This window comes from Ictalurus furcatus, chromosome 15, assembly GCF_023375685.1.
Source record: "Ictalurus furcatus strain D&B chromosome 15, Billie_1.0, whole genome shotgun sequence".
NCBI classification, from domain to species: domain Eukaryota; kingdom Metazoa; phylum Chordata; class Actinopteri; order Siluriformes; family Ictaluridae; genus Ictalurus; species Ictalurus furcatus.
This window is the reverse complement of record NC_071269.1, coordinates 15895633-15915574: the sequence shown is the minus strand read 5'-3', so window position 1 is coordinate 15915574 and position 19942 is coordinate 15895633. Positions and strand designations below refer to the sequence as shown.

Here is a 19942-nt window from a genome sequence, read left to right as displayed (position 1 = left end):
TAATATACATAAGTGTATATAAAGCATGAATGGGAACAGGAGACATTAGTAGTAATGAATGAAACAGTACCTGTGCTCTCATCCACACTAGTCAGAGTGCTCAGCCTCCTCTTCCTCTGGCACGCAACAAAACATTGTACACCCTGCACAAACTGTATAATTCACAACTCATAATAATAATAATAATAATAATAATAATAATAATAATAATAATAATAATAACAATAACAACAACAACAATAATTACAACAACTACAATAATAATAATGTTATGGAGGCTTTAATGTTAAATGGAAATTATGCAGTTTTTCCTGATCTCACCTCTTTCAAGCGCCGCTTCTCAAATCCAGCCCGGGGCTCCAGCACTGGCCTTCATCCGGGGCTGAATCAGCAAGGCTGTGATTTTATCGGTTGTCAGTAATCAAGTCGACCGCAAAACAGAAGCATATGCAAACCGAGGCCGTTTCGCACATCCTAGCGAGTGAAAGTGTGTCTGATCAGGCGTCCATGTCCAGCGCGCTGACGGCCATGTTGAGGGAGCACCGCAGTGACGCGCCTTCATTCATTCACCGAGAAGCAACAGCTCAGCCCGAGAGAAAGCAGCAACAGCAGAGAAAGAGGCAATATCACCACAAACACGTCGATGTAACCTTTCTTAGAGTAATGTGCCGTATCTTAAATCTATTTTTGCCAGCTCCACTCGCACTGACACACAGCTCAAAAGCTTACAGGTGAATAAATTTCGCAGCGTTGCTTCATCCCTAAACTAGAAGAGTGCATGCGTCTAAAACACGCACACACAACAGAGCGATTTTTTAGTAGTTAAAACGCATGCATTGTTAATTATACTGTACAGTTATTGCTTCACTGTTTTCCAATTTGGGGCCTGATGTATGCATGTGCGTACATTTCCCACGCACACATCTGGATTGATTAAAAAAAAACCTTTATGTGGAAACGTGTGTACGAGTTGTCTCCATTATGCCTTCGCAGCAGTTGTGTGTGTGTGTGTGCGCGATTTGGCGACTCCAGTGGTGAAGTCTAAAACATGAGTACTGTGGCCTATTCTGTAAGACATAACACTCAATTAAGCATCCAGATACAAGTAGCCTATCTGTGGACTGTTAGTTAATGACCCTTTTTTTTCTTTTGGGGACAGATGTGGTGTTGTTAGAAGATTTTCACTCAAAATTCACTCATTCCACTGGGATCAGGCCTGTGCACATGGAATAGGGAGGAAATAAATGGCACCACTGGAAGACCTAAATCTGTCAAGACCTGTTATCATATTGCTATGCAGTATATACACTGTGTAACATAGTATATCTGTCTTCCTTCTTTGCCATATCTGATTTGTACGTTAGTGGGAATTTTGAACTGTGTTTGACTCTAAGTTGTGTGAATAAAGCAGCATGGCAGGGAGGATCTGCTGCTCTGCTGCTTATTGAAGATGTACAGTATGCAGTTAATGTACGTTAACATTAATGTCTTTTATGCTTGTTTATTGTTTTTGTCAATTACCATTTGTAGTGTCTTGCTGGTTCCATGATTATGTAAAATAGTAACCTGGTTGCAATGCAAAGTAATGTTATTTTGTTAATTAAAAGGTAGAGTAAGAATTCATGAAACACTCTCAGCCATAGTTAGGCGAAGAAGAACAATCACCAGTCATAATATCGCAAACTCTAAGGGAAAAAAAGGAGCAGAAAATGTCGGCTCTTATCAATTAGGTGTGCCAAATGACCTGATTTGAAATGAATCCTCTGTTTCAGGTGCACTCCAGGCTACAGCTTTGCTTTGGTAGCCACCTAAAGGCCATATATTTTATACATGCCACCCAAGAGGGTCTGAGAGTTTATGAGCAGGGGCTCAAGCCCCCAGGGTCATAGTCAGTGGGCATCATATGCCTGCCTTGTATCTGCACTCATTAACATTTAATGCAAGTCACATTTATCATATATGCGCTGACTATAGCCCATCTGATACTATGCACAATTTGTCAGTCTCCCTTTACAGTGCACATTAATTAAAAAGGAATACCATACGACCACCGCTACATTGTTATTTAACTGATGAGCCATTCTCAGCAGAGCTGGTAAGATATGGCTCCAAAGTGTTGCTGTTAAGCTGTGAACACTTAATGATAACTGTATTGCATTCCTACCTTGCCTCTTGTTCCACCTTGTAGGTGTACCGTTAAGAGACTGCAGTTCATCTTTTCTATGGACAATTTTCTAATTGCGACTGGCCCACCACCCAAAATAATACCTGGTCATACAGGTTGTCTGTCTACACATGGTAGGTTTACCTGATAAAATGTAACTAGACATTCATACTGGCATATGTTTTAGGATAGAACACAATATTTTATATATTAATCACCCAGCAATGCACATTTTTGTGTATTTCCTGATCTATTTTACTATTTTACTATATTACTCACATTAGTAAATAGTAAATATCTAATAATAAGCAGGGGTGCAGAAAAGACTAGGTTATATTGATTTTATAACTTACAATATTTAACACACACACACGTGTGTATATATATACAATATATATATATATATATATATATATATATATATATATATATATATATATATATATATATACAGTATATAAATGTATGTACATATTTTAGACCATTATCAAGTCATAAAGAATTTTATTTTATTCTCAAAATGTAGCAGATGAGCAGAGTACAAGCATGGACAGGCTCAACCCATCCAGAACTTCCATCTGGAATACGAAGAGGCAATGTGCAAAACAGTACATTAGAACAGATCAGCTCCAGGCTCAGTAACGATACTGAATGGACATATGGAGCCTGACAAACTGCTCTTTAAAGTATAGGACAAGTAGTCTCTTATCATATACAGTACATACTTACTACACCCCCTCAGGAAGAGACACCAAAAGCACAAGAAGCGGGACAGTGACTGAGTAAGACACTCATATAGGCAGATCTACACATAAAGAGCAAATTACTATTAATATCTATATTTAATTTCTCTGTTATAATAATAATAATGATAATGATAATAATAACAACAATAATAACCTATAATAATAATACATAGTAATTACTACTAAACATATCTGATGAACAATAACAGTTATTATAAAAACTGAAAGGTACTTCAGTGAATGGTTGAGTGAATATATCCTAGCATGTTGCCAAGCTGTGCTCTCAGGCTGTACATTTGAAACATGACAAGCCTCCATTTCTTATTAAACTGCTTTTAAGATCCTCGTGTATCAAGACCACTCTAATCTAAACCCACTGTACATTTTATTCCCCACTCTACTCTTGTGATTTTCTTTCCACTCTTCAGTTTTATTTTGATATTGTTCAATATCCATCACTCCTTCTTTCTTCTCTCTGGCTCCGTGTGCATCTATTTCTTGTAGTTTCCAAAATGAATGGCCAAGCGGTCACTAACACAGCGGAACGTTGCGGGCTGAACTTCCCAGTATTGGACGGGATTTCCATAAAGACTAATGCCATTGTAGAAACTCTTCTTCATGTGATAACTTTGAGGACAGAAGTCATCCACGCGTACCTGGGTTATGTTGTTGGAATGCAGGTACACCACCTGAAAGATGAATTATAAGAATTTAGTTTTTGATTAGGGTTAGATTTGTTACTTTTGTGTGTGTTTGTATCAGGGTCTAGCTTTTCTTGAGGCAGCTCTCTAGTCCTGCTTCTTTCCTTCAACACTGAGCTCCCTGTTTCTAACCTTTCCATCTTACATGACAGATCTGACCTATCCCAGACGTGACCTTGCCAGACATATTCAATGTATGCTTTCCTCACGTCCCGTACCATCCCCACTCACCTGCAGATACTTCATGTCAGCCAGGCCCTTGGGGACACGGGTCAGCCGGTTGTTTTCTAAATGCAGTTCTCTCAGGTTTGGCAAATAGGACAGGCTGCCGCTCTCAATATTGCGAATGTTGTTATAACCCAGGCCTAGTCTGAAAATGCACAAATATATATATATATATATATATATATATATATATATATATATATATATATATATATATATATGTAAGAAAAGGTACAGGATGGCAACAGATTAAGGAAAGCAACATACTGACATGGAAATCCAGGGAACCTGATTACATATTTTAGCTTCACCAGACAGGTTATACGAAAGATTAAATCTTCTAGGCCCAATGCTCTGAGTTTAAATGAACAGAGGTAATTTGAACAAAATAGGACAACACCTCCTTAGACAAATCCTGGTTGTTTTAGCTTTTATTGGTTTAAAGTGCAATAAATACACAATAATTGCCTGTGTCCGAGTGTTTTTTGTAGGTAAAATAATACTAAATTTCACTGTTCATCATTAAAAATACTTTTAACTTTATAGGAAACATTTAATCTACACCCTCATTCCTTGGTGTATGTACAGTACTGTTCAAAAGTCTTCGGCACATGCAAAGCAATGCTGTAGTGCAACGATGCCTTCAAAAATAAGGAAATTAAATGTTTCTCCATTTTAAAAAAATACTATAAAGAGCAGTAAACAATAATAACTGAAACAAAGGCAATATTGTGTGTGGCAACCCCAATGAGCTGTAAGTTTTACTGAGCATGTTGCTGAACCAGACAAGGTTCTTCTGGAGACTTTGACTGTCGCACTTGATTCTCATTTTTGCAGCAAAATCCAGCAGCCTTCATTATGTTTTTTTGTCTGAAAAGTGTATCTTACCAGTTAATATGCTGCTTTCTTTAATGAAATACAAACATTTTTCTGTAACATTTAAATTTGTGCTGGAAAACTAATGTTTGGAAATCTAAAATGTTTTTGTACTGACTCGATAATGTAGACATCAAAAAACAAAAATCTATAACAAAGTTTGTACTAAAAAAAAAATAGGGTGCCTAAAACTTTTGCACAGTACTGTATATGGATTAGAACATTAGGTGGCACTGTTGCCACAAGGAAGCCTCATGACCAGTGCTGCAAAAATTGGGGAGTTTGACTGACCTATACAGTTGCTTGTAGCGCCTCAGGTCCTCCAGCTCAATTGCTTGGATCTGGTTATGGTCCAAATGGAGCTCATGGAGGCTGTCAGGGAGATCTGAGAGAAGAGGGATTAATCACAATACAATCAGAACAGGCAAGTGTTTGGCATTGTGCACAACCGAATAAAAATCAGACCTTGCATGGTTTAACAACACTGGAAGGCAAACATGAACCAGAGAATATCAAAACATAGATTCCTTTGGTTAATCATATGGATAGAATAAATATCTGACTCAGATAATCACCTTTAGGCACGCCGGTTAGCTTGGATTCTGAGATGCGCAGGTAGTTGAGTTTGAGACCTTTGAAAGCTCCAGGCTCAAAGCCACTGTTCTGAATGGGGTTCCCACCCATCTCTGCAAGGAAAGTTTCAAAAGATGGTAAAAAATTAGTCAGAGCATCCACCACAAAACCAACAGTCTGCATCTAAAAAGGGAACTGTTGGGACAAAGTACAAACACTGTTCCACATAATAGTGAGGGAGCTCCAGACCTATGCAATGCATGCTGCCGAGGTTAGAGAAGGAGCCCGCAGGCACCTTCTTAATGTGGTTGTCATGGATGCGCAACTCCACCAGTGAAGGCGGCAGGTTTTTGGGCATCGCTGTCAGCTGGTTCTTGGAAAAATAAAGCTTCTGTAGGTGCTTTAGTGGTGTGAAGGCCCTCGGATGAACTTTAGAGATCTGATTGTTGACCAGTGACAAAGCCTGACAGGACAGAGAGAAACAGAAACAAATCAGATATTACAATCCAAAACTGTGCAAGTAATTAGTGGTTCTCAAAGTTGTATTTGTTATTGAGTTCTTATAGTTATTCACCTGTTTAATTGTTCAGTTGAATTGAATGGGTTTAATCAAAACCTCAATAACTCAAAAACAAGTCAGCTGATGTTCTGTGGGTAGAAAGTTCGATGATGGCTCCAATAAATAACCAGAACATTACTGTTCACACTCAAATAATGAGCCTAACTTAAGAGTTGTCTTATGTTAATAAAATAAATTGTGCATGGGATTTACTTTATAGGTAATGTGGTCCTTAACTGCAAAACATTTGAGAACATGTGGAATACAGCACCCATTCAATGTACATTGTTTGAAAAGTAGCACCCTAATACCCTAATCTAGGATCTTTTGGTCCATTAGGAGAAACCAAAAGGGTTGCCCTGTCAGAAGTTTCCAAGAAGAACCCCATTAGAAAGATCAAACCCTTAAAAACAAAAGTACCTTTGAAGAACCATTTCTTTTAAATACAGGGTATTAATTAAGAGTCATTTTAACAGTATATTCTCATCTCATGGATTTGCCATGTTAAATATTGAGTTTGGTTAGGGCTCTAAATAAATGACGAGGAAAAAAGTGCTGGCTGTGAGTACGGGACGGAACTAAAATATTCAGTTTGGCAGAAACCCACACTCTCAGAACAGCAGGGGCATTCTGCTGCAGGACAGCATGGTCTGTTTCAACATCCTGTTGGATTGTTTTGTCATCTTTCCTCCCACATATTTTCCCTCTATCTATATATCTGTCCATATAGCAGTGTAGTTCAGCAGTCATTCAACCCTCCAGTAAAATTCTTGATAAAAAATATGCCCCTTCATGATCTTTCTTTATGGGTACATCTTGCTAGCCTTACTTACATAGAGGTTACTGAGGCCTTTGAAGTCATTCTCTTTCAGTTCTGTAATGCGGTTGTTCTGCAAATCTAGCAGCTTGGTGTCAGTTGGGATGTTTTGAGGGACTGAGGTCAAACCTGAACACAAACACAAATTGTATACGTTCTATTTTACAGCAGTTCTATACATATACAAGTGTGTACACATACGGCTGACAACATATACATGATAAACACATTATTATAAACAATACAGTACATTATAAACAATTATTAATGCAGCTAATTTATGCTGTGCTTACAGCTAAACCTAACCCTAACCTTAAAGCTGCAGTATCAACCTTTTTTTTCTGTTAAAAATGAACAAAAATCAGTTATTGAGGAAGTACGTAAAATAATCAGTGTTCAAAACTGTCTACTTACCTTACCTTACTTGCAATGGTAAGCTTATAATAATGATTTATAATTTGATATGTCCGGTCCAATTTTGCAGGAAATGTCAGTTTGATGTCATTTGGGTGGCCTTTGACGTTACCAAGCCTTTGCGTGGTTATGTCATGTCCATAAACAGAAAGAAGAAAAGTCGGCTACTATATCGTGTGTGTGGCAGCTGAGGATGGTGGAGTGTTTGTAGCTTGTCCTTACAAGAGTTGCTTAGAATTTAAACTTGTCATCTAGATGGCTGCTTTTAATCTGGATAGTTCTAAACGCAATCATCTGGGGAATAAGCTGTTGTCAAAACCAAGAAGCCTCGAACTGCAGAGAGCCTGCAGTCAAAAAGGGAAACTGACAGAGCCCGTGCTAAAATGAGAATAAATACTGGTATGGTTTTTGAGAGGTGCCGAATACGCCGAGATCTGAAGGGATTGAAGAGTGACGCAGAGATGTTATCTATGTTGTTGTTTTTGCTGTTGTTGATGTTGTTTTTTGCTATGGTCAATGTGGTAAATTGCACTTATTTTCTGCTAGCTATGAGAGACAGCAACTCACCTCTACTCCAAGAAAACTGTAACTGCCGCCTCCTCCATTGTCAAGTATCGGAGCTAATATACAACCCATATGAAAACCTCAAACCATCAGATTCATCCGCCCAGAGGAGCAGTGCTGTAGCACAACCCATGTAAAAATTTAAATAAAAAATCTGCAAGTAACTTGCAGTTTTATGTTTTAAACGGAGATGCCGATAGAGAGGCAAAAGTAATTCAGTAGCCAAAAGGAACCTTTAGGCTCTTTTAGTTTTTTAAATAAAATCGTCAGTTTTGTGGACCAGCCAAATGCCCCATAAGGTCAACACTGTCAGATATAACTGTCCTTGTGGGGACTTTTGCTTTGATCCCCACCAAGATACACCATATGCTCTCCAGCTGGTTTAGATTTACAGAAGCTCTTTGGTCAGGGCTTCCTCTATGTCAGCAAGTGAAAGCAAATAAAAATGAAATGTAACACCCCAAATCTCACAGCTTATGTTACATTCAGTGCTGAGATATGAAGTATTTAATGTGAGCAAAAGCGTAGTGTTTTTAGGATGTTCCATGAACCATGAAGCTGTCCGTTTTACAGGCAGCAAAGAAACCACATAAACATTAACAGCAGTCAAACATACTGGCTATAAATGGAGCTGCACTCAAGACTAAGAGGTAACTATAACACAACTTATGGTAATATTATCTGTGGGGTTTGGCCATGACTATTTTGCAATAGTTCAATGCCATAAAACCTGCAGTTGAATATTCATGAGCCCCCCTCAGTAAAAAGGAGTGAATTACACCAGCCCCTCCTCTACCTCTATTTAACTGCAGTCATCTACAGTGCAATAAATGTTAAATAACTGCAGCTTATAGCTTAAATGGGGTCAGAAATACATGAGAGGGAAATTGAATACCACTCACCTTATTAGAAACCATTTTATGTCAACAGTAAGGCATCGTTATGTACTAGCTGAAGGAAATGGTGGCTCAGTAATTGGAAAGGTGTGTATTTGAATCCCAGAACTGCCAGACAGCCACTCTTAGGCTCTTGAGCAAGGCTGGTGTATATATGCTGTGCCATTAGTAGCGCATAACTAATTAATAAAACTGAGATAGGCTTTTGTGTTGGTTGAAAATGTTGGTTATCTTAATTTGATTCTTAGCTGGTTTCCCAACTGCCATTCCATAAAATCAACAATAAGCCAGCCCAGTCTGACAACTTTTCATGGGTATCCAACAAATCCCCACAATTTGAGTTGTGGTTGAGTTCCAACCACAACTCAAAACTAAATTACACCCCAACTGCAGCAAACCAACCACAATGTCCCACAAATCTGCACTCTAAAAGCTGGCTTATATTTTAAATAAATCCGACACACAATTGGCTAAACCTCTGTTTCAACATCTTTTAGACAGCATTATGAGATACAACTTGTCAAAATATATATGTGGGATATTCTGAAAACAGATTAAATGTACAATTGGGTATTTCATTCATTCATTCAGTCATTCATCTTCAGTAACCACTTTTTTGCGGTGGATCCAGAGACTATCCCAGGAACACTTGTCATGTGGCCATACACCCTGAATGGGATGCTACTTTGGCACAGGGGACTATGCACACACACATTCACACCTAGAGGCAATGTAACACAGTCACTCCCAATACTGGTATGTTTTTAGGAGGTGAGAAGAAACTATAGAACCCAGGGGAAACCCATACAGATACATGGAGAACATGCAAAGAAACTCCACACAGAGAGTAGCCTGAGGTCAGGATTGTACCAGGGCTGCCAACTCTACCTGCTGCACCCTTGAGCGGCTCCAAGTAGCTCCAACGGCTAAAAAGGTTTCTCAACTGGCCTAGGTGAAAAAAACTAACTTTGGATGGTTAATGATTTTAAATGGTTAACTGTTTTTTAAAATGGGTTTTACTTGAACTGAAAAGTAAACCCTGTGTTGTAGATCCTTTAAAGCTTTGCTACAGGGACAAACAGTAGAACCCTTGAGGCTGCTTGGTGAAACTATTTTGTTTAACTATGTATTTATCATAAAGCAAAAGACACACAAATAGACTCCCATACACAAAATAGATGTATACATAAAAATACACAAAAGAAAAAAATATTTCCTGCATTCTCACTCTCTCTCTCAATCTCTCTCTCACTCTCTCTTCTCTTCTCTTCTCACTTCAGGTGTTATTTATAGTGTCTATTTTGGAGACAGTTGATTAATGACAATGTAGTAATTACAAATTTACACACAGTTCACTGTAAAACAACATATTTCTGTTAATTCCCAGCAGTGGAATGTAAAACAGAGGACGGAGAACAGCCAACAGGAAGTATATCACTCTTTGACGTATGCTTCTTTTAACAAGGACAATTGTCCCAACATCTATAGGTTCAGGGGATAGATGAATCATCCATTTTGATTTTAATTTACAGACAAACAAAAGCTCTTCAAACTCAGATTTTCAGCATATCTCTGTCTGCAGGACATCACTCTATTTCCATATTTTGGTCAAATATCCCTTGTCTGTCTGTCCCAAGGACAACACAAAATTTCTTCTTGATGCTTGCAAGGAAATTGCACAGTACCATCTCATTCATCTCATTTGCCATCAAAGTCCACATTTCCTCCAGGCTATTTGAGTAAATCCCTAAAGTATGCCTGTCGTTTTCTCTATGTCTCCCTCTCAGACTAACCACTCAGAATATAATTTTTTTTTTACTGAGACGAGGGGTTGTGTTTATCTTTCCAACTTTCACTTATCCTTTAAATGGGTTCCTATGTTACCTGATTAATTTGCTTGTTTATTCATATTTTAACTAGGCTTGCATCTCTTTTGTTCTCTCTCTTCTCCTTCAGGCACACACACACACACACACACACACACACACACACATACACACACATTACTCACCCAGATCAGAGCACTGTACCACTTTCAGATGACATTGGCACCCAAATGGACACACAGGTACCTCAATCGGCGGCAGTTCTGTGGGTAGCACAGCCGAGCCTTCCTCTTCATCCCTCATCATTACTGTCAGACCACCCCCATCGCCATCAATGCCAAAGTCCCAGAAGCCCCTCTGCTCAAAGGGCAGCGCCAGTGAGAGGGAGGTCAAGCTGAACACACTCAGCAGCAGCAGGAGAGAGAAGTAGGAGACCATCACTGAGATACTGACAGAGCACAAACACGTATGCTCAGACCTGCAAGAAATGAATGAAATGATTGTTTTCTTATAATAATGATTTAAAAAAGTAATCAATTTGTGTTTTGGTTTAGTCTGTAGAAGGTAACATGTTATTTATTAATTAAATTATTACACTGAGGGGGAAAAAAAAAAAAGAAATGAATGAAATGGTCCACTCTTATATAGCGCTGTTTTAACCTTAGCAGTTCTACAAAGCACTTTACAGTGTTTCTCATTCACCCATTTACCAACACACTCACACACCAACGGCTACAGAGCTGCCATGCACGGCGCTAGCTTGCCATCTGGAGCAACTTGGGGTTCAGTGTCTTTCCCAAGGACACTTCGGCATTTGGAGACATGTGGGCCAGGAATCGAACCGCCAACCCAACGATTAGTGGACAATCCGCTCTACCACCTGAGTCACAGCCGCCCAATGAAAAGAAATGTGATATGAAGCCAAACATATTTAGTATTCACATTAATATTTACATTTTGCGGATTTTTGAAAGTAATAGCTAGGTCTACTCTCAAAGGTGACTTTAATGGAAGGATGTTGTACTACTATCCCTTTAGGACATGCTTACCTGCTAACGTTTGTAAGCTGGGCCAACAGCTTGTCACGCAAACGAAAGAAGATATTTTTATATATAGGCTTGACCAATATTCAGAAAAAAGTAATAACACTGCAACAGTGTGTAATGCAATGATAAAAGGACTCTTGTATTACATAAATTCAGACCAGCTTCTCTTCAATAATATTACAGTTTTTCACAAGTCAGCAAGTCTGCTAAGCATCATTTTCAACAGACACTTTGAATAAATAGCCCAGTGGTTCACTGGTTTCTGCCATGCATAAATTTAATAGGGTTACAAACTCTGCACCTGCACTGGAAATTAATACTGCACTGTGTGCATTTACATGCTTGCTAATAATCCTGATTTCTAGCTATCTGATTTCCACATAAACAGTATAATTCATATCTTAAATCGTATAAAAACCATTATCACATATTAAGAAATCCAAAAATATAGACACCCTGAGTTCAGCTCAATCAGGTTAATCGGTGCAAGTACAGTATATGGTTAATCTGATATCTTTAGTTGTCCTCACTTGTGCAGACACATAAACATAGAATGTGGCTCCCAAGTGGCGCAACAGAATAGTGTTCACCCTATTGTTGGAAGATTGCAAGTTCAATTCCTGACATTCCATGCAATAGCCACCAATGGTCATGAGTCCAAAAGAGCAAAAGCTGTGACATTGCATGAACAGCACAAGAAGACAAAGTGGCAGAGCTGCACATTTCTTAGAGAAAGCATGAATTAGTGCCTTTCCCTCCCCAGCTGGTAGCTCTCATGCAATAGTGGAGGATTAACAAGTGTGTATGTGAAAACCAGATAAAAATCTAAAATAAAAATAAAAATCTAAAAATAAAAGCACTAGAATATTCTCTCTGTCTTGGGAGCAGAACAGCAAGGACGAGGTGCAATTTGCAACCATAAAAAGCTCCCAAATAACCACTAATTTACCACTAAAGCACTTTAGCAATTAGCAGACATTTTTGGTGTGGAATGCACAGCATGATGAATTTAAAATATAGTCTACAGAATTATATTACAAAATATATATAAAAAAAGAAATTCCACTGTCATGGTGGGCAACACGGTGAGGTGTCCTAGGCCTGAGCCATGTCAGGGCCAAGAGAATCCACTTTAATCACTGCCAAATCTGATTTCACAGTCAGAAATGCATTTTGAATAATAATTCTTGTCAGGCTGTAAAAAAAAAATAATAATAATCCCCAAAATTATAGCAGAATGGAGAAAATAATGAGACAAACTGTGTGCATATGTGTGTCTGGGTCAGAACTGATTATACAGTTTGTGGTGTCAGTGGAAAAGTCTAACAGGCCTTTACAAACACACAAGCTATTCATTAGACAGGAAAGGGGAAGGTGGGGTTATTTCTGTCATTCAGTCCGTATGTACGTGTCTGGGAGGGTGGACAGAAAGTTCATGATGTCATGGCTGAACCTCTTCCAGATGAGGGTGATTGTGTCTCTACTGTGACAGGAATTGAGATGAGCTAACGGTTCACTCCGTGGCAAAGGAGTTAAAGAAACTGCCCGACCACTGCTGGTACTACAATCATTCATCTGAATTTTAAACTAAGCTTTACTCTAAGCTTTTTAAACTAAGCTTCCTCTATCTTCCCATCTGATAATCCCTGAACATGTTCTCCTAATCTAACAATGAAGCAAGCCCACCAATTGCTTTCCACTATTAAATGTATCTCCAGCCCTAAAATTTGAACCTTTGAGCCACTTCAACTCACAACCAAAAGCAATGTTCTCCTCCTGAATAAAATAACAGTAGTTTTATTTTAACAGTATTGCAGTTTTTTGGGAAGGGGATCAGAATTGAAGCACTCTGCTTCTCTGTCAGCTTAAGCAAGGCACTTTGACAGAGTCAGTTTACTAAACCATTCTGTGAACCTCAGACTTATAAATTAGTAAGAATTTGCATGACTCAGATTGTATGAAAATTTTAAAAGTTTAAGGTTATGGACAAGGTTATCACTTGAATCTTTTCTTACAAGTTTATATGTATGAAGTTGAATGAAATCCAAAACACCACCCTCCTTCATTTGAATTTGTAAAAAGAAACTTCTCACGATATCAGGATAACTTTCCAGGATCCATGTGCAGAGGTTTTTATTACCAAATGGTTGGTACACAAAAAGGTTGTGGTACATAAGAGAAAGGGTCGAAATCCCAATGTGGACAGCCAGTGGATAAGTTTGTGCATACTCTCCTCAGTGGAGTTAACTTATTCCTGTTGGTTGTTCCTACAATATGATCAAAGATCTCTTGGTTCAGGCATTCCAAATGACCAATCCGCTGTGGGTGATATCAAACAGAAAGACTTATTTTTACCTTGAGCTGGTGAGTTAAAAGCATTAGCCCATATGGCATCACCAAATATTCATAATGACTGGTGTTAATGATGAAGGTGGTCTTCCACGCATCCTCTTCACTTATATGAACCAGGTTGCATGCACCTCATAGTTGAAGTTTAGTAAAGATTTTTGCCCCTCTTAACTGTTCAATGGAAAATGGAACAAGGATAGTGGGTACGGGTATTTGGCAGTGACAGAATTCAGACCCCTGTAATCAATGCAATGTCAGAGTCTGCCAACTTTTTTTCTACAAAGAAGAACCATGCAGCGACAGGAGATCTAAGAGCACATGTGGCCCCCTGTTCCCAGAATAGAAACTGTTAGGTAGACTGTTCTACCTTGACTTATATTGCGAGGTCTTTCTCCGGCATCCTTGCCCATTTCCGGGTGATTGAATACTTCTCAGAATTCCTACTTGAAGCCAGCATACAAGTGGTTCAGCAGCACTGGGTTAAAAGTAGTGGTGGGCCAGGTGAGCACTTAAAAGTGAGTAAGGGACAAAATAACCAAAAATTTAAATCCAACAAAAAAAGATCAACAGACTAGGCAAGCAGCAAAGTTGAGAAGACTCAAACAAGGTCATATACGAGCTCACTATCCAAAAAACATGACTCAGAACACAGTTGAAGGCACAAATTAAGGTTTCGCACAGAGTTCAAGTCCATGTATCGGTTACCCAGAAAATAAGCATATAGACTTGATCTCTGTGTGCAGCCTTACTGTCAAGAAGTCATTCAAAATTCAGTAGAGGGTGCCCTCTGACATTCTGGAGGGAAATTGCCCAGGCTAGGTTTCACAGAATGAAGGCACAATGTAACTCGTCATATCACCCACCCCTAATATAAATTTTTTGCTGTTAAAGCACATTACAAGTAATCTGACTACATTTATTTACATAACTAATGGTTAAATGTGCGAAAATTTGAATATGTAAAGACCCAATAAACAAATAGAGATCCTATATTAATATTAACACCATTCTATTGAATTCTTAACCTCTCTCTTCAAATGTGATGTTACAACATTCTTTCTGCTGCTAAGACAATAAATACAGCTGGACCATGCAAGGGCATAACCTTTGATCTGTCCCCCAAACAGACCACCAAAGAAAAGGGAGTCTGAAATCTTCACCACATATGCGCTTTGTAGTCTTCAATTCAATTCAATTTTATTTTTTCAGTATAGTGCTTTTAGCAATGGACATTAATCATAAAGCAGCTTCACGGAAATATATAAATTTAGGATATAAATTTTAAATTTATAAATGTATCCCTAATGAGCAATGCCCAGAGGCGATGGTGGCAAGGAAAAACTCCCTGAGATGATATGAGGAAGAAACCTTGAGAGGAACCAGACTCAAAGGGGAACCCATCCCAGTATTATTACCTTACTGGGTCTGCATTATTGTCTGAAATATTTATCATGGTGTCAAGTCAATACTATGAAAGAGCAACTTATGACATTGTTTAAAAACTGAAAAGTGCAAGCATTTCTCTCATGCTGTTGAATAAAATATCATTAAAAAAAATCTATCTACAGTGTGTTCCTATTTGTAAAAATAGCAGCTAAATTATACCATACTCCCAGTTCGGCTTGGCTGGAGGAATGTCGGGACCAAGAAAAAACTAGCCATTGGTCTCTGCATATTGCTTGCCCTGCAGTCTACAGAATACATTATAACCATTATAGCACCATATTGTGAATAAATATATATTTTTATAAAAATGAAATACACTTATACACAACTTTTCTCAGGGACATTTCATTCAGCTACAGCACACAGCGAGACCCTGTGGTATTTTTATGGTGTGGGAAATCTTTGATCAGGAATCTGATCAGCAGGCTATTTCAGCAGAATCCAAATACACAGAGATAGGCTGAACTATAAATGGTAACAGAAAGATCGGACTGTACAATCCTATTTATGTGAATAAAAAGCGATGGAAAAAAAGAAGGAGAAAGGAAAGCTGCACAAAAATGTTTGTCTTTTGCCAATGCAAACAAAAAAGTTAAAAGTTAGACCTGACCCACAGAAGGACAAGGGTTACACCAAAGAATGGTTTCTCCTGGTAATTACTTGACCACATTCCCCTTCTCCAGGGGCTGCAGGCAACTATTTCTGTCACCTCATCCAGGCACTGTGTTAGTCTTAGTGGTGCAGTGGTGTGAGAGAAAAAGAAAAGAAAACAGAACAAAAGGAGAATAAAGTGCAACGTGATGGGAACTAAAGTGAGAGAGCTGATCTAAAAGACGATGAACTTGCAAATGGTATGAAAATCATATGCAAATACACAGGGTTTAATAACTTCTTGCACAATGTAGACAATGTGTTCACATTATAACTCTGAAACAAGAATAGGTTTTAACCTTCAAGCATCTGCGTCACTGCCCATAAAAGTTTACAGTTTTAATACATCTGTTATAGTCTCCACCTAGTCTGAGGACTACAAACATGAATTTGAAATCTTTAATTAAAATACAACCCTCCAGACATTAGCACTCATTTATATTATATTTGATTAATGAGATATAGAGCAGTCAGCAAATGAACCTTGTCTAGGTAGCTAAGCAAGTTTGTTTACTTTAATAAAACAACAATTAGAAATCATTTCCCCACTGATTTTTATGTTTGTGTCTGTATGAAACACTTTCACAAGTTGAAACCCAAACTAACAATAAGGATTGTCAACATCATCACAGCATCATCAAAAGTCACTGTTTTGCAAGAAACAGGGACATCTCAAGTCTCAGGTCCCTGTCAAAGTCATGAGGACAACTCAACTCGAATCTGAAGTCATCATATTGGTGAGACAGTGGGAGTGATGGAGAAAAAAAAAATAGTGTTTGTTAATAGCAACCCTCACCTTGCAAGGGGATATTTTAAATCTCCCAAAATAAATAACCCTACAACTGGGGCTTCAATTTTCAATAATTTAGTACTCCTACACTTCTGGCAGACATACAAACCAATCATAAACATATTCATTTAGTTATATAAAAATAGTTAAAGTATTTGATAAATAAGGAAGTAAAGTTGAATGTCCAGTAGTGATCAAAAACACAACATTCAATTAGGATAATCACACAATTTCCATGCCAAATTTAGAAGGAATAAAACATGTAACTATTACATATCTCACTATAAAAGGCAATGAACCGACATAACCTTTATGTAACTTCATTCACCAGCAGGGCAACAATTTCCAACGATTTCCTGTGTCTCTGACCCATTTGAGTGACACCAAAAGTTAAAATAGACAATTATTTAATACATGTCTTTCATACTCCCTTTAACTTCCCTTAGTGGAGTGCATTCACTGTTCTGCTCTCTTACTAACCATTGGGTGGTTCCTAAATATGAATGCTTGGCTGGAATTAACTATACTCTCTGCTGTAATTTGGTGACTTGTGTCCCTAAAAAAGCCCCTGCCTGGCAAAGTGTGTGACACAACTCTTTTTGGATGTGGTGTCTGGCTTGAAACTGTTGGTGATATAGTTGGTGTGCAAGGCTGTGTAATTTAAAATGATAAACCTATTTCCATGACTTGTTTAAAAAGGACAAAAGGCAGGGTGAGGGGGCTAGAATGTGGAGAGAAGGCAGAAGTTATTAAGATATAAAATCTCATTATCTCCTCTCCTCTCTATGGCAACTGTAATTAGCTCAAACATGAGTTGTGTCACTGTAAGCCTAACAAGTTGCACATACACACTTACACAAGTGCCTTGCATAAGTGGGATTCATGCATTTTGAAAAATTATTTACAAAACATAAAAACTGTCATTGCACAAGTATTCACCCCTATTGTTGTGAAACCCCTACAATTCTGTATTTCTGTGTAGTTCTTGTGCAACCAATTGCCATCAGAATTCTCATGTGTCATGTGATCTCAATATAAATACACCTGTTCCTGAAAGGCCCCAGAGTTTGTTAGAGAACGTATTTATACAAACAGCATCATAAACAGCGTAAGGCTATAAAAACAAGTCTGGGACAAAGTTCTGGGAAAGTATTAAACAGGGATTGGTTTGGTTATACTAATTATTTGACTTTTGAGGACAACTAGTTGAACCAAACCTAACTTAGGGGTTTCATAACAAAGGGGGTAAACATTTATGCAATTTTTTTTGTACATAATGTTGCCAACCATATTGATGTTCCCTTCATTTCAGTATTATAGGCTATTTTGTGTAAATTCATGCCATCTAATCCCAGTTATGTCCATTTCAGTACCAGGTTGTAACAGTACATATGGTAAATGGGAGATGAATGCTTATGCAATCTAATGTATTTCCCATATTAATGTATCTAATAATACTGATTCAGAAGTTTTTGATCTGTGCTCTATGAATATATTTAAAGACAGAATTACAGGTAACAGTCAGAAGCTCTTCACTTCTACATCCTAAAGCCAAAGGTTGTAGTCTACAAAAGATGGTGCCACACTTTTATTTTACATGCTTTCTTTCCTTTTCCAGTCAGTCTTTTTTGTTAACTGCTCTGCTCACACCATGGGCAGGGGTCAGAAACCTGGGGGTTCAGAAGTAGGAGCCATGGAACATGTGAATGAAGCACACATGTCTGCTCAAGTGGGGTTGGGTGGTGGGCTAGTGTAAGCTATTCTCAGAGGGGCCCAAAATTTTTACAAGGGGGTCCAGACATGATGGCTTCACTTTGTTTATGGTCATGTTCTGAACCTCATACTATTATTTTCCTATGAACTTCATGCATTAGTGTGAGAGTATAATGGATGAATAAATGTTTGTACTATGAGTAAGATTTGGCAAATCAAATCAAATCTAATGAAGCAAAATGTGACTAGTGTACTGTTATAACAACACAAAATGTCTTTAAGCCACTGTCATGAAGATTTCATCAGAGAGAGTATTTAGCATTATGGGCTGCAGAGTTTTGACTATTAGGAAACATTACTTTCTTTACATATAAGATTTAAAGCAATAGTTGGAGAGTAGAAAAAACATACATATACATGTTTTCCACTTACCATCATATCACGTTGGTCTATGGATTTTGCCTCTTAGGTTTTTAGCTATGTCAGAAACTACAAAACAGTTGGCTTAATAATAAATGTGTGATGATTTTTGGCGTGGTGCTAGTTAATATTTACAAGCTTCAATTATTTATGTATTTATTTATTATTTTTTATTAGTTCTTGCCAACATTTGAGGTGAAGGGAAAATCTCTGTAATGATTTTGTTTCTGTGAATGCTTTCTTTACACCCACCTGAGAGCATCCTATTTCTGAATAATGCCCTGGAGCGACATCTAAAGACCCTAACACACATTACCACAAAACAACAACTAACCCTAAATATTAATACATACACAGTGATGTATCTACTGCTTCAATACTGCTTTAGCACTAGTTTATAGTTCATGAGCTAAAGGTTTAACTAAACTGCTTTTCTTCGCTGTTGTATCAAAAGCATTCACACAAATATTATATACAAGTTACTGAGATGAACTATTTAACTAGCCTATATAACGAATTGACGAATTAGATATTAAGAAAATACATAGCGTAATATAATACATAACGTTACGTTATTCTCAGCAACCTAAAAAAAACAAAGAAACAACGAATCATAAACTCCAAGGATAAAGTGCAAAAAAGGAAAAACCAGACTTACCTTTGGTTAAATAGCAATATCCCTAAATTCTCTCTCAGCGTCAACAATCCTTTTCACAAATAGTCGTAAATTCTCTTACATAAGAATAACACACTAGTCTGAAAACCCCGTAATAGTTTACTATCTAGAAAGTAAATGTCTCCGTGTTTTCGGTGTATCAGGTCTGTACTCTGCAGCAGAGTGGAGGACTGAAAGTCCTTCACAAACTTAGGAAATAACGGAGGAGCTGGAGGAGGTTCAGCCCAAAACTTCTAGCAACCTCTCCCACACAGGATGCTCAGAAAGCACCGAGAGAGTGAGTTAACCTGTAATATACTAACTCTCTATAAAACGCCTTTAGAAATGATATAATGTGTATTAGTCATGTACTCAGCCTGTACTCCTCAGTAGGCTATAGGGTACCAACGTGTTTATTAGGATATCTGCGTTTAGATAAGCTAATGTAATGGCTAAATCTTTATACACCTGGCTATATAACTTAATGGCATCTGTGATGCTTTTGCTACAA

General features: G+C 37.9%; 2 protein-coding genes across 3 annotated transcripts in view; both read right to left on the bottom strand.

Annotated features, from left to right (window-relative positions):
- b4galt3 (UDP-Gal:betaGlcNAc beta 1,4- galactosyltransferase, polypeptide 3) overlaps positions 1–908 on the bottom strand; it is a 10221-nt gene extending 9313 nt beyond the window's left edge. Inside the window, exons 1-2 of one of the 2 annotated variants that reach the window (XM_053643295.1) lie at positions 322–908; positions 71–152 (exon numbers count right to left, since the gene is read on the bottom strand). The gene's annotated coding sequence lies outside the window, so the exon portion shown is untranslated. The remainder of the gene's footprint in view (positions 1–70; positions 153–321) is intronic. The other variant, XM_053643296.1, reaches the window with a different exon arrangement.
- Positions 909–2657: 1749 nt separating this feature from the next.
- Positions 2658–19641, bottom strand: bgnb (biglycan b). The gene is made up of 8 exons (XM_053643591.1): positions 19435–19641; positions 10547–10839; positions 6678–6790; positions 5535–5748; positions 5288–5398; positions 5004–5097; positions 3843–3981; positions 2658–3599 (listed from the first exon to the last, which is right to left on the bottom strand). The coding sequence occupies exons 2-8, from the start codon at positions 10797–10799 to the stop codon at positions 3402–3404; spliced, it is 1122 nt and encodes a 373-aa protein (XP_053499566.1). The 5' UTR covers positions 10800–10839; positions 19435–19641; the 3' UTR covers positions 2658–3401.
- Positions 19642–19942: the final 301 nt, after the last annotated feature.